General features: G+C 34.1%; 5 protein-coding genes across 7 annotated transcripts; 2 read left to right on the top strand and 3 right to left on the bottom strand.

The window, feature by feature from the left end:
- Nucleotides 1-1164: 1164 nt before the first annotated feature.
- Nucleotides 1165-4236, bottom strand: LOC121123493 (endoplasmic reticulum membrane-associated RNA degradation protein-like). The gene is made up of 2 exons (XM_040718617.2): nucleotides 3470-4236; nucleotides 1165-3343 (listed from the first exon to the last, which is right to left on the bottom strand). The coding sequence occupies exon 2, from the start codon at nucleotides 2925-2927 to the stop codon at nucleotides 1296-1298; it is 1632 nt and encodes a 543-aa protein (XP_040574551.2). The 5' UTR covers nucleotides 2928-3343; nucleotides 3470-4236; the 3' UTR covers nucleotides 1165-1295.
- Nucleotides 4237-5800: 1564 nt separating this feature from the next.
- On the bottom strand, nucleotides 5801-7899 carry LOC121123490 (uncharacterized). Its single transcript, XM_040718613.2, has 3 exons — nucleotides 7688-7899; nucleotides 7501-7614; nucleotides 5801-6593 (listed from the first exon to the last, which is right to left on the bottom strand). Exons 1-3 carry the CDS (start codon nucleotides 7812-7814, stop codon nucleotides 5947-5949), a joined length of 888 nt encoding a protein of 295 aa, XP_040574547.1. The 5' UTR covers nucleotides 7815-7899; the 3' UTR covers nucleotides 5801-5946.
- Nucleotides 7900-8015: 116 nt separating this feature from the next.
- Nucleotides 8016-10042, top strand: LOC121123491 (exosome complex component RRP42). 2 transcript variants are annotated; one of them, XM_040718614.2, is made up of 3 exons: nucleotides 8016-8153; nucleotides 8435-8737; nucleotides 9363-10042. In XM_040718614.2, the coding sequence occupies exons 2-3, from the start codon at nucleotides 8470-8472 to the stop codon at nucleotides 9959-9961; spliced, it is 867 nt and encodes a 288-aa protein (XP_040574548.1). In that variant the 5' UTR covers nucleotides 8016-8153; nucleotides 8435-8469; the 3' UTR covers nucleotides 9962-10042. The 2 variants fall into 2 exon arrangements, with proteins under 2 accessions (XP_040574548.1, XP_040574549.1); XM_040718615.2 differs by having other exon boundaries at nucleotides 8019-8042.
- Nucleotides 9983-11992, bottom strand: Polr2C (RNA polymerase III subunit RpII33). 2 transcript variants are annotated; one of them, XM_071890367.1, is made up of 3 exons: nucleotides 11080-11230; nucleotides 10538-11020; nucleotides 9983-10485 (listed from the first exon to the last, which is right to left on the bottom strand). In XM_071890367.1, exons 2-3 carry the CDS (start codon nucleotides 10940-10942, stop codon nucleotides 10051-10053), a joined length of 840 nt encoding a protein of 279 aa, XP_071746468.1. In that variant the 5' UTR covers nucleotides 10943-11020; nucleotides 11080-11230; the 3' UTR covers nucleotides 9983-10050. The 2 variants fall into 2 exon arrangements, with proteins under 2 accessions (XP_071746468.1, XP_040574550.1); XM_040718616.2 differs by having other exon boundaries at nucleotides 10538-11992.
- A 31-nt stretch (nucleotides 11993-12023) lies between these two features.
- LOC121123494 (glutathione-independent glyoxalase DJR-1.1) lies at nucleotides 12024-12830 on the top strand. The gene is made up of 2 exons (XM_040718618.2): nucleotides 12024-12423; nucleotides 12504-12830. The coding sequence occupies exons 1-2, from the start codon at nucleotides 12133-12135 to the stop codon at nucleotides 12768-12770; spliced, it is 558 nt and encodes a 185-aa protein (XP_040574552.1). The 5' UTR covers nucleotides 12024-12132; the 3' UTR covers nucleotides 12771-12830.
- Nucleotides 12831-14066: the final 1236 nt, after the last annotated feature.

The following is a 14066-nucleotide window of genomic DNA, read 5'->3' as shown; positions in this document are numbered from 1 at the left end:
GGAACAATGATGTACATTGACGAATAAAAAAATATACTCCAAAATATATATTTTCTAAAAAATCAATAATAAGTAAATACTTCATTCTTAAATTTATTAATTTTAAAATAATAACCCCCTCACACCTAAGCTGTGTTCTCTTGGCTTAGGTGGGAGATGGTTAATATTTCGAAATTAATCAAGTATGTCTTAAAACATCACACATCAGTTACTTTTTATCCGACAATACTTTTTTAACCTAGCGGAGGTTCCGAATTGAATCCCAGGACCTTTAATATTTATCTCCGTCAACGAAGTTGCACTGAAGTTTTGTTTTAGCCTCTGTTCGATTTTCTGCTGTTACCCAGGACTATGGAAAAGAGGCCATTAAATTTTGAGAGGTCAAGGTAGCACAAAACGTTAAAATGGTCATATCAGCAATTGATGAATTTTGTTTTTTTCTTGAAGGCAGACTTCAGGCAGTTGACGTACACGGAAGGTTGCCTGCCTGCTCCTAAAGAGTGTTCGAGGTCCTCTTCTACCTTCAACCGCATGGGGGTATTGTAAATCGTCTTTCTCGAGGCCCCAGTCTACTCATAGATGGCCTTCTCGGACACTCCCGCGCGGAATGTGCTCATGGCGTCGACTAGGCCAATGTTTTTCTTAGCAATCGAAAGATAATTATGTCTTCTACAACATTACTCAACGAATCTTACGAAATCAACGAATTGTTGAAGAAAGGAATCCTGCAATCGTCTTCTTTTAATTTTTTTTCCCGCTATCGAACATAGTAAAAAAAATGACTTAACCTCTCAAAACTTGCCTGATAGGGATGAGTAAATAATAACGGTTGACCCAGTATGTAAGTTTAAAGAAGATGTTTTATATAGCACAAAAACCAATTAAGGAAAATGACCTTAGGTGGAGGCTTGTGCTCTTTCTAGTTTTAATTGTGAACCCCTAGACTTAAGCATTACTTTTCCATCACTTTTCAATCCCAGAGCATAATTCATCCATGCGAAGTTGTGTAATTTTTATATTGATATTGATCTTTTTAAATTTGCAAAGTTCGTTATTTTACCTCAAGATATGATCACAAGAAAAAAAAAAAATACGTGCACAAAATGATAGCCCTTATAAAAAGAAAAGAACTTATAGTGAATGAACACGAGAATAAGACATATGTAATAAAAACTATGTTGCTATTTATTGGTCCATTAAGATTCTAACCTATAAATAAGACAAAAAATATTACTTTTTGCAGGCATTCATATCGAAAATTGTTGAAAATAATTCTCATACAAGAAAAATAATCCTTAAACGCTAGACATAAGCTCTTCCAATTCTCTTAGTGCAGACTCCACGCGATCCCATTTATTTTCACTCACTTTTACCCATGTTTTAATGTTTAAATGAATACTCAAAATTGATTTAATGTTCTTTAAATTAATATCAGGAAGGTTCCTGTTACCAAATACAAGCAATATATAGGACAATGTCTTCATTTGTGATATTTTAAGACTATCTATCAACGAGAACATATTTTGCGCAGTAGATCTTTGACGAGATCGAAGAGTTTTATTCTCCATTTTCAAAGTGGTAAGTGACACATTCTCGTTCATCAAAATAGCTGAAGATTTGAGAGCGTCTGCAATTTGATTTAGGAGTCTAACAAGTTCATACTCATGCTTGGGTCGAAATAAACAGGAATAGTTAATTATATACTCAGGTAACGAATGCTCTACGTTAACTCTTCCCTTCCTTAGTATTTCACCAGTTGCCTCAGATACTTTTTGAAAGAGGAGTGCAAATGGATGAAAAATAGATCGGTACGTGTGAAAGACGTGTGGTTCAAATATTGATTTAAGCAAAAGAATCAATGATATTCTATAAGCTTCGGAATCGGATTTTGAAAATATTTGAAACTCCCCATGAGAAAGTCGATCTCTGAGTCTTGGACCATCCGGTAGAATTAAAATATCATAATAGAACTCCAACAGAGGATCTCCTAAGTAATCTCGCATTCTATTTAATTCAGCAGTGTCGCCAGAATGCGAAATCTCCGAAGAAAATATCTCTTCAAAAGTAGTATAAAATTGATCCGACTCTGCCGTAAGTAGTCTCTCCGGACAATTATTCACTCTGGTAAAATGTCTTCTCAGGATCGACTCTAAATAAGGCAACAAGTTTAGTAGAGCTAGATCATACTTTTTTAAGCTATAAAGGTACAAAATTCGATTAACTATCAAAATACAGTCTTCATCACTTGTATCTAATTCAAAATGTTCAAAGAGCCTAAGAGGAAACTTAAGACATCTATCCAAATTTAAGCTGAAAGGTCTTTGAAGTAAATTTAAATTCTTCTTCAGTATTTCATGACCAATGGATTGAACGACAAGTATAGTAGCAGACACATATGCATGGTGCAATTCATCAAATGATACAAATCCATGCCAAAGAATGTTGCGAATATTTAATGTATCCGGCGAGCCCATTAATGAAGTTAGAATTTCAGCGTTCACGTCTCCGATAAATTCTCTCAGGCGAGCATCCTGTAAGATATCCTTGAGAAGGTTGGGTATTTTTATTTTCATAGAGAATAAAATGTTTCCAAGAGATCGCTCAATGTCCATAGTCATCCAAAGTAAAAGCTCTCGAATGTCTATCTGTTTAAAAGGATGAATGTGTATAAGATCATACCATTCTTTTGGGTATAAAAGCCATAGAAAACCATTTAATTCAATACCAGATGGACTTTCTTGTAAGTAAATATGAGAGTTTCGACAAAATTGATAAATATCCTCCAAACAAAAGTTTTCATGAGCTTTAGAAATAATGGGTACGGGCTTGGAGATTTGATAATTGGATGAGTGAGATGCGGATGGTGATGTATCCAAATAAATGAGGGACCTCACTTTTTCAGAGAGGAAAGAATCGCTTTGAGTCATTCTGAGCTGCGTTTAAAATCCTGATGAAGAACTTTAAATAGCCTTTGAGCCTTTTGAGGCCCAAGTCCGGGAATGAGCGCTATTTCCTCTGGGGTAGCCTTGTAAATATTTGCAAGGCTTTCAAAGTGAGAGAGAAGAACAGATGCATCTGTTTTATTTATGGATTTGATAGATGTAAGAGCATCAATGAGTCGAAAGGCTTTGTTGGGATCGGAATTATCTGTAGTGATTAGATCAGGGGGGTTTATTTTCGAGAGCCTTATAATTTTCAATTATTTTGGCAGCCTCTTCATTGCTCCATGCTAGTAAGAGAGTTAGAGAAGAAAGAATGGATATTCTCATAAGTTCCTTCAGGGCATGGTGAGGTTCTTTTAAATCAACGAGCACCAGGATTATTCGATGACTATAGGTTGTGCCTGAAAAAAATTGAGGTTTGAATGGAGCAACTCTGAATATTGATTTTTTTTTCTTTTACATTTAATAAAAAATCATTTAAAAAAAAAAAAATCATTGATATTCAGAGAGGGAAGAAATGAAATTGCCTAAAGTTTTGAGCCTTTCGTGGATATAGTCTGGATGCAAAGTATGATAGCGAATACTTAAAAAAAGTGATGCATGCAGATGCCCCAACAACATAGTCTGGAGCAATGTTGTCCTTAAACTGCCAGTTTTTGATACTCTTGAGTAATAGATTGCCTTTTTGACGGTTATTAACAAGGATCATAGTAATGAATAATAAATTGCGGTAAAGAGATGAGTGAGAGTAATCATTAGAAGGCAAGTGGAGCAGTGGACTGAGTGGGTTCTTCACTTTCAGTGCTGTTGTTGTGAAGGAAGGAATTCATGGATTGATCGGTGGATTGAGGAGGAGAGGAAAGATTGATTTTATTGTGAGAGCCCGGAGCTTGAATGGAGGTAATAAGAGGGATCTCTGCAGCCGAGGGATGAAGGAGACTTATCATATCTCCTAATTTGTTAAAGGCATCTCCAGCCTTGGTGAAAATCTCTCCGACTTTACTAGCAGAGTTTGTACTCATCATTTGGTCGCCATTAACAAAGTAGGAGGGGATTTAATCAAAGGAATTCTAAATTCGTCAACTGGGAAGAAATATTACAAATTGAAAATTTGGAAAGAATGTTGTCACTTTGTATTGGTAGTAAAGTAGTAACGAAAAATACATGAGCAAAAGAAAAATCTGGACAGGGGAACCATACTACACAAACTATTATAGCCCAATATTAAACATTCTTTACATCGGTATTTCTCTCAATAGTACTCTCCTACGAAGAACTAAGTACAATAACTACTACGGTATATCTTATTTAGTTTGTGCTTATATTAATGTAGTGATACTAATTTATCAAAATTATATCAAACCTCTGATAAAGGGAAAATTATAAAATAAGACCGGAATGGGCCGTCAGATCTTTGTAGAAATGACGTAATCATAATGACTTCATACATCAGGAAGATTTATTCTATGATGACATAAAATTAAAAATTAAATACAGGAAAAAGGTCTCCATTTCATCAAAAATGTGGGTTCTTTTCAACTTTCAGGCCTTATTAACGGTCGTCCTTCTCCTCATCTGCACTTGCTCATATGTAAGAGGATTTTGGCCATCCCTTTTGGATCGTAGGAAGACTGGAATCTTGGGATCTTTCTGGAAGTTTGCTCGGGTTGGAGAGAGACTCAGTCCCTATGTTGCTTTTGCATGCATTGCAATGGCCTTAAATGGAGTTTTTGTTCAGCCCTCATAGCTTTGTGTTGATTGATATTTAATAAAAAAACTTTTTATTCTAATTATAAAAGGAAAAATATTATTTTTTATAAAATAACTCGTTGATTTTTTCCCCTCTTAAATTGTCAATTGAGAGTATAATATCTGTTTGTATTAAATATATTATTGCACTACAGGTTCACAAAGAACCGTATTAAGTTTTTAATGAATATTTTTTTTTGTACCAAAATTGAGATAAATTTGATTCAAATAAAAAAAATAATCATAAATTTTTATAAATTATTTCATTGTTTATTGGATTTTTAACTAGGAAACACTTCTATGTTATTAAAATACATATATTATATTTAAAGTAGATAATTATAGAAAATTTATCCATTTATAAGCATAATTTAATCGAAGTAATATTCGTAAAAAGAATTCGTTTTGTAAGAATATTTAAGTATGCGTTAGGCTGGATACAATTATTGGATATTATATTATTACTTGACTCCTATCCCCGCTTTCAAACTTGCGCAAGTACAAGGTGGTCCATTGAAATTTGAACACTTACTAATTCAATAACTAATTAAGCTTCAGTCATTGAAATTAATTCATATTTATATATATTAAAGCATAAACAAGTAGTTACGAATCAAAACAAACTAGAGCTCTAGCTTACATACAAGTCAAGAAAATGGCACTTGAACTTGATAGATAGGAGAGGAAGAAAGGTTGTATCAAAAAAGCCATACTAGATCCGGAGGAGTTAAAGAAGACAACCCAGACCAATCCCCTAAGTCTATGAGGGCATTATTAGAGATATAAGGGTTTCACAATAGACTTTCAAGAGTGATAACCCAGCATTGGGACGCCATGACAGACGGACTCTACCTGCAGCGGGTCCCAGGCCTTTTGTAGCCTCGAAGCCATGATTGCGACTAAGGACATTAATGATTAAGAGAGCTCAGACACATCTATTTATAGTACTAATTTTGTTGAAATTCTATAGTTAATTAATAAATTATATCTTGGTGAAGTTTAAAATTCAAAGTGTTCAGATTATAATGGACCACTCGGTAAATAGTAGAATAAGACTTTAATAATTTTTCAAGATCACATTTTCTTAAAAAAGAACGTACAACACGGAATGGAGGTCTCTATTAATTTACTATTCATAAATTTTTGTAAGAATGTATAACAATATAAAAATAAATAGAGATTAATTTTCGTATGCATATGCTCATGGGAAGTAGGATGGTAATTGGAGAGGGGGAGAGGAAGGGTTATAACCCCACTACGTAAAGCCGGGTACAGCTCTTCCCCTTTTAACGGCCTTTTTAATTTTCTTGTCCTTCTTTTCTTTTTTCCTCTTTTGAATGTTCTCCGTTCGTTTCTTTTGATGCGCATCCTTCCGCTTCTCTTCATCATCCACCCGTTTATCCCATTTCCTTACAGTAGACTTTTTCTTAGCATCTATTTTTTTAACAGTCTTTTTGAGAAGAGCTTCATCATCCTTCACTTTGACACCCTCTAACTTATTTATAGCAGCCTTCCAAACGTTTTCCTCTTCGATCTCCTTCACTCTCTCCCCTTTACCTTTCTCTTTGAGACTTTGAAGCTTTTCCTTTTGAGATTGAATCTTTTTGAGTGCGGCTTTGGGATCGAGGGTCTTTTTAGTGGGGCCATTCTGGATTTTATTTCCGTTGAGCTCAGAGAAGTCAAATTTGGAGAAGACGACTTTTCCATCGGAATTGTAGACGGGTTTAGAGGATTTCTTTAGCTTCTTGCTGGGAGGTTCAGAAGAAGGATCTGAGGAGGTGGCATCCTTCTGAGCAGAGAGTTCTTTCATGCGAGCAAGTTTGGCTTTAGCCTTGCGCTCTTCAAGTGCCTTTTTCTTCTTTTCTTTTTTACTTAACTTGGCCTTTCTGGTATCAGGAGCTCCTATGAATTAATTAATATTCAATCACACTGGTTAAGATCAAATGATAAATAGCAAAGGGGAACAATTGGGGGAGGGGGGAATTTTGTACAAATGAATTGAAAACAATAATCGAATTTATGTTTGAGTGCAGAACCCAAAACTGATCTCAGTTTTTCTCTTAGTCATCTAAATTCTGAAATAACTGGGATTGTAGTAATTATGGACTATTATCGTTCAGAATCATCTTTACTCTTAAAACAATAATCAAATTAAAAGTAGGATTAATAGTGTTTTTATTGATTCTGTATCTTGCTCTGAACTCGATATATTTCTATTCGTAGACTGAAAAATGAGGAATATCACAGTTTATATTATAGAAAAATATTCAATGTATTACTTTTTTGTTCCATTTTGTATTTTTTTAAGTGATCCCATTTCTCATGGGGAGTGTAAAAGCAAATAGTCAATATTACCATAATATTTTTTCCAATTTCGAGGCGAATTTCATGACGTCATGCCTCGTAAAAAGAAGATCGAGGCAATCGAAGGAAGATACTTCTAACTTGATCATCCATATGAGAACTACCAGACCTCATAAGGGGAGGAGACACCAGGATCGAAACAACAAAGCAATCCATTAACGATGAGTAGATAATTTTACTATTTCAAAATGGGATCACTTAAAAATTACAAAATGGAACACGATTCCTTGGAGACTATGTATTATGAATAACATATCAGGGTCTAAAAAAGGTCTTGTTTTTCATCATTTTTCAGCCTAAAAATGGAATTATATCGGGTTCAGAACAAGATGCAGAATCAGTAAAAACAGTTTCATTTATCCTACTTTTAATTTAGGATTGTTCCTTTTATGGCCTTGAGTTCAATTGTACAAAATGAGTGTTCCCCTGTGTAGACAATACTCACCACTTTTCAGACTTTCCAATTTATCCTTGAGACGTTGGCGAAGCTCATTTATATCCGTGACGCGATTCACTTGATTATTTAAATTCTTTTTGATCTCATAGGGAACGTCTCCAACTGCAATAATATTTAATTTATATAATAAGATTAAAGCATTAACTCAGCTTGGACTAATTCGTTATTTAATTACCCTCCTCATCGTCGCTTTCTGCCAGCTTATGTTTCGGAATATGGATCAAGGATAACACATTAGAAATATAGGCATTGTCTTCAACGAGTCGACTCCGCAGAGTCGTAGAATTATCCGCAATCACCATCACCACAAAGATTCCAGATATCAAGAACAATTTAAGTCCTTTTCAATTCAACGTGGGATATTTTGTTTTCTAGAGTTTTGTTTTGATGACGTCAATGGTAGGTGGGGTATTTTGGTAATAAAAGTTACAACCGCTACAAAAAGTGTTTTTTTAAGTATGCCAACCAGTTTCAATTTGAATAAATAATTCTAGTGAAGCTACCTAGCGAACTTGACATCATTTAATTTTGTATTTATTGTTTGACAATTGACATCTATAACTAATGCTAATAAATTAATTATCGGTTCATACCAATTGGAACTGTGTGTTTACGTATCTATGGATAAATAACATAATGTGGTACATAGATATCAAATTTTCCTCGAATCAAAATCTATTTCTTATATGTATATTTTTCAATAAATAATTAGATAGCAAAAATATACAGAATTTAAAAATGAAAGATATCCTTATAATTAATGTACCACAAGTTATTATATATAGGTCGGTGATCACAAAATATACAGTTGTGACGTAGTTGGTCCTCCAAAAGTGTGCTCTAATTTTACAGTGTTGACAAAATTCACAAATTATTCGACTACTTAAATTTTGATAATTCTTTTTATTCCTCTTGGTGTTAGATTAACTTTTGATCCATCAATCTCTCAGCTCAAAGATGGCGAGTGTCGTAATGGGAGACGCGGAAAAGACTTTTATTCTGGAAGGAATTAAGGAAAATGTTCGAGTGGATGGACGACATCGTAAAGATGTTCGTCCTATAATATTAGAAACGGACATAATAACGCATGCCAATGGTTCTGCTCGAATCAGATTGGCAAATACGGATGTACTCGTGGGTGTGAAAGCAGACTTGACTAAGGATCAACCTGGTGGACTCGCATTCTATGTAGATTGTTCTGCAAATGCATCCCCAGAATTTGAAGGTATTAGATTTGGCTTATTATTAGACTTTGGATCTGTGAGCGATCGCTCAAAAAAATGTTCACATTGACCTTTTGAGAAAAATTGTAATTTTGTCCTGTTTAGTTTAGCTTTTGATGATTCTTTGATGATATTTTTCGAGGGAAAATTCACTTACAAAATCCCTCCTTCATTAGGCTCTTTCATTGTCGGTAAAACTATGTATATGTTGCAATCAGGGGTATGATAACATGATCGGATATGATTCCTAAAAAACCGATTTGAAGAAGTAAAAATCTGGCGGAAAAAATGACTGTAGAATAATCCCCTTATAAACTTGCAACAAATGAAAAATACTTTAATTTAATAGAAGAAAATCTTTCTAAAATATTCATTTGTTCATGAAATATACCCAAATTTATGAATAAATATAAAACAACACTACTCGCATTAAATTACCTTTATAAAACTGTATTTTTCTTCAATTAAAAAATGCTCAATTTTGATATTTAGGTGTGCTAATTTTCAAAATTTTAGCTATTTTGGCAAAATAAAATCTCTCAAAAATTCTAAGTCTAATTATTATCCATTTTGAATAATTAATAACAAATATTTTAAATCATTAATTCTTTGTGAATTTTTTTCGAGGACGAGGAGGAGAGGATCTTGCTACAGAGATATCCTCCACACTCGCTACAGCCTATTCAGACCTACGCGTGTTTGACACATCCATTTTACAAGTATTGAAGACCCGTTACTCTTGGGTCCTATGCGTGGATGTACTCATCCTTGAGGTAGGTGGTGGAAATCTCTTTGATGTCTCATCTGCTGCAGTTAAATCCGCTCTTTTCGCAACTAAAGTCCCCACAGTACGCATTTTAGAGATGGACGGTGGCGTACCCGAAATTGAGCTTTCAGACGATCCAGATGATGGATTTCGATGTGATGTGTCAAATGCACCCGTTCTAGTAACTCTAAATCGCATTGGACATTTTTGTATTGTGGATGCTTCCCCGAATGAGGAGGCATGTTCCTCTGCTGCCGTGGTTGTTGCAGTGACTCCGATTGGAAAAATATCTTCTATCAGAAAAATCGGATCAGGTTCTTTCCATCCGGATACACTGGAAGACGCTCTATCTACTGCAAAGGATGTCGGAATCAATATGAACAAAGCTCTATATGATAAACTCAAGGAAGAGGAACAACTTGGATCCAAAAGGAAGGAGTTTGGCTTTTTAAGAGAATAAATATAATATATAAATACAAAAATCGTTCAATTGTATATTTTGAGTATATAATAATAATATAAAAAATTATAGTCTATAAAATGAGATAATTAATTATTGTAATTAATAGTTAGTGCATCGTTTTGAAGTTCCTGGCTGAGTTGGGTTTGAAGATCACTTAATTTCTTTTTAAGGACGGCGACGCCCATAAGAACGATATTCTCGGGTTTGAGAGATCCAGCTGCTTCGGTAATGAAAAAGAATTTGTTTGGCTTGGCCTTGTAGTCATATGGTGCTTGCGTTTGATCCTCTTCCAATTCAGTATACTCTGATTTGGGCCATTCCTCCGGCTTAGGGTAGAGTGTGTGTCGTAGAGCATTATCCGGATCGTATTCAAAGGAGACTCCCGCAGTTGGGTTCCATTTCGCATGTTCCTTAGCAAAGCCTTTTTTGGCATACGCTCTTACTTTGAGCTCTTGTCCTTTACGAAGCTTTACGATGAGGATATCATCGTTTTCATTTCCGTATTCGTGTCCGTCCTCCTCCTGAAAAAAGATGTAGAAACATTAATGAATAACCGTGAAAAGGACGCATTACCTGATTCCTGGATGTGACAGGTATAACTTTGGGATCGGAGGATTTCAAATCTGCTGAAGTGACATTTCGTGTCGTTTCTTCATGACATTTAACATCCAGAGTAAACTCAACGGCACATTCACGACAAAAGTCCGTACATGTACAGTCACGAGAGTACTGCATGGAATCCACAGCATCATCACTTGTTAAAGGTATCATTCCAAGTCGATGAGCAATGAATTCATCGCTAAGGACCGTTGAATTGGACTCTAACTGCACCCAATCAATGGCCATGATGGGTGTTTCGGCAATCATGACTCGACGAATAGCGTTTGCTACACTTAGATCCGTATCTTCCAACGTGAATTTTACCAAATCCTCCGTTAGCTCTGTTATATTAATCGAGGGTTGATTCGCGTACGGCATCTTCTCTCTCTTCCGCTTTATCGGATATACACAATTTTCAAAGTAATAGATTGTTTATATTTATTTGAGCTTCTCAAGCTAGAATATTATAAGTTCACAACATTAGCCTAATAAATTAAAAAATACTATCACGAAACCTTCACATGATTTCTATTTATTAAGAATTTTCATATTTGATGTTGAAGATTTCTGCGAAAAAGTTCGTATGTCATTAGTCTTAAGCTTTCCACCAGATGATTTACCAATGTGGCAACAAGGAACCACACCAGTCGAAGGCATATTTCACATCTAGGAAGAATAATCACTTTTTATATTTTATAAAATAATGCAACTTATTGAATAAAAAAGTAATGGTCATAATAGAAAGGTTGGGTGGTTTAAAAAGTAGATCGTTTATCCCGATGTTAAGTAATCACTTATCAATGATCATACATTTCAAAGTTTAATTATGACGAATTTCTTCACTCATAAAAATGGAAGAACAATTCTTTGAAATATGACGATGGTGATTTAAAATAATGTTTGGATATTTGAACTAAATTCCTTAGATGACTTTCTATTCTTTCAAAGTTTTTTTGTGCATAAAACTAGGAAGAAATTGTAAGCCATGTTTTATAGGGGAATGTCTAGTCGAGCATGGCAACAAAATAGTTCCTAAACTTGACTGTATAATATGATATTTTTGAAATTAATTGTAGTTCATAATTATAAAGAGACAAAATGAGCATATTTTGCTTTAAAAGTAATCAATTATTTCATTACATCAAATACACCCTTCCATATTTTTATTGATCTTATTATAATATTTTTTCTTCACGTCCTCCGTGTAAAAAATAATGGCTTACTCTACATCTCCTGTAGAATTAGCGCTCGAGTGGAGTCTACTGAAGTCATAATTTAAACTCATACAACATTTTAAATATATGGATAAATTAATACAAATCGTAAATAGTACGTGATTAATTAGATATATAATTATATCTTAAACATAAGGATATAATAATATTTCATGTGATTGATTAATTGTTAGTCCATTAAGCTGAGCTGCTTTGTCAAGGCTTGCCTTGTTTTTATATATGGGAGGGGGACTTTGAGCGCTGCTCCTCGAACAGAGGAATTAAAAACTAACATACATAGAATAAATAAATTATTTTATCAAATAACAAGTACAGCTCTCTCTCTCCACCGCTATGGGGTCCAAGCGTGCTCTTGTTCTTCTTGCTGAAGGTGCAGAAGAAATCGAGACCTCCATTATCGTGGATGTCCTCCGACGAGGAGACATCACCACGGTAATGGCTGGTCTGCCTGACAGCGTCCAGCCCATCAATTGCTCCCGGGATATGAAATTCCTCCCAGACAAGGCACTCAAGGATTGTATCTCAGAGTCCTTCGACGCTGTCATCATGCCTGGTGGGCTCAAAGGTGCTCAGAACCTTGCGGCTTCTGCCACCGTGAAGGAGCTTCTGGAGAAACAGCTGCAGGTAATAATAAAAAAATACATCAAATCCCAGTAGTTGAATGAATTCCTAATTAATTGTCTCATTATTTATTTACATTGCAGAATGGAATTGTGGCAGCCATCTGCGCCGCTCCGACCGTCATCTCCTCCAATGGCCTTGCAAAGGATAGGAAAATTACATCATATCCCTGCTTTAAGGATGATTTCGTCAAAGCTGGCTATCAGTATGTAGAAGAGGATGTGGTCGTCGATGGACCTCTCATCACAAGTCGTGGGCCTGGAACGGCATTCGCCTTTTCTTTGAAATTGGTCGAGGTTCTTCAATCCTTGGATAAAGCCAATGACATCAAGAAGGCCATGCTTTTGTAAATACATACTAATATAATAAAGTAATAATATAATATTAAACATAATTATTTCCAATCTTAATCATGCATGTACTTTACATTACTATGTCAATCATTTAAATCCCTTATTACTAACAAGCATTAAAATAGTTTATGTATTATTTTAACCCATATCATCCAATCAACATCAATATTTGACAACATTACCTTTATTTTTCCACAAATTATTATTTCCAATTTAAAAAACGTCTTTAGTTCTTAAGTTAAAATATTGTACGTAGTTACATTTATTGTGTTAAATCCCGAAATATACAATTTAAAAAAAAACTATTATTGTGTTTTTTAAATTATATTATGATGACTAATTCAAAGAGTAAGTCGCCATTACTCAATTGTGCATTTTGCTAGTGCTGCTTTTTGCAAAAAGGAGGGGCCTTATTAGCTAATAACGGGTTGGAGCGTTCAGTTTTATTTTCTCCATGCCTCCGCACAAATATTTATAAATGATATATTCAATGCACGCAAAAACTAATACACAAAATCACTGCACTATCATAATTAATGTCAATGGAAGAATTAAACACCCATAACTTATTCATGAATGAATAAAATTCTTTACAGTAAGGTACAGAGCCAAATATACTCTATGATTACACAAACGAACAATTAGAGGAGAAAATTTTTTACAAAAAATTGAATTTATCTTTGAGCTCAAAATCCAAAATTAATTTCAGTTTTTGGCTCAGTTGTCTGTTTTAAGGGTAAAAAATGACTCTAAACAATAGTAGTCCTGAATTACTATAATCCCAGTTATTTCAGAATTCAATCATCAAATTAAAAGTAGGATCAATAAAAATAGTGTAAAAGTATTTTTATGACTATAACATTGTTTTTATTGATTCTGTATCTTTTTCTAAACTCGATATATTTCCATTTTTAGCCGGAATTATGACACTCTTCTTTAGACCCTTATAATTTATTCATCAAAAGGAATATCATAACTTATATTATAGAAAAATATTCAATGTATAATTTAAAAAGATCTACATATTTAAAAAATTGGCATCTTCAAGGATCTTTGTTCCATTTTGTATTTTTTTACGTGATCCCATCGAAAAAAATAGTAATTGAACAAATCTAGCCCTACTATAGAGATTTTCAGTTCATATTACTTTGATTCTATTCAAGTATCACTATTTATCATTGGTATCAAGTAGTATTCAATACAGGGATTAAGTTTTTATTTATTCATAGAACGGAATTAAAAATATATAGCTAGGCTTTTAATAAAATATGGCATTAATACAGTAGACTTAGT

Source organism: Lepeophtheirus salmonis, chromosome 8, assembly GCF_016086655.4.
Source record: "Lepeophtheirus salmonis chromosome 8, UVic_Lsal_1.4, whole genome shotgun sequence".
In the NCBI taxonomy this organism is placed as follows: domain Eukaryota; kingdom Metazoa; phylum Arthropoda; class Copepoda; order Siphonostomatoida; family Caligidae; genus Lepeophtheirus; species Lepeophtheirus salmonis.
The sequence above is the reverse complement of the archived record's forward strand: the minus strand, read 5'-3'. Positions and strand labels throughout refer to the sequence as shown.

Coding starts and splice junctions, on each gene's coding strand:
- Polr2C (XM_040718616.2), bottom strand. CDS start 10,942: ATGCCGTACGCGAATCAACCCTCGATTAATATAACAGAGCTAACGGAG. Junction 10,486..10,537: donor CTGTCACATCCAGGAATCAG/GTAATGCGTCCT, acceptor ATCTTTTTTCAG/GAGGAGGACGGACACGAATA.
- LOC121123490 (XM_040718613.2), bottom strand. CDS start 7,814: ATGGTGATTGCGGATAATTCTACGACTCTGCGGAGTCGACTCGTTGAA. Junction 7,615..7,687: donor AGAAAGCGACGATGAGGAGG/GTAATTAAATAA, acceptor ATATTATTGCAG/TTGGAGACGTTCCCTATGAG. Junction 6,594..7,500: donor ATTGGAAAGTCTGAAAAGTG/GTGAGTATTGTC, acceptor ATTAATTCATAG/GAGCTCCTGATACCAGAAAG.
- LOC121123494 (XM_040718618.2), top strand. CDS start 12,133: ATGGGGTCCAAGCGTGCTCTTGTTCTTCTTGCTGAAGGTGCAGAAGAA. Junction 12,424..12,503: donor TTCTGGAGAAACAGCTGCAG/GTAATAATAAAA, acceptor TTTACATTGCAG/AATGGAATTGTGGCAGCCAT.
- LOC121123493 (XM_040718617.2), bottom strand. CDS start 2,927: ATGACTCAAAGCGATTCTTTCCTCTCTGAAAAAGTGAGGTCCCTCATT.
- LOC121123491 (XM_040718614.2), top strand. CDS start 8,470: ATGGCGAGTGTCGTAATGGGAGACGCGGAAAAGACTTTTATTCTGGAA. Junction 8,738..9,362: donor TGCATCCCCAGAATTTGAAG/GTATTAGATTTG, acceptor ATTTTTTTCGAG/GACGAGGAGGAGAGGATCTT.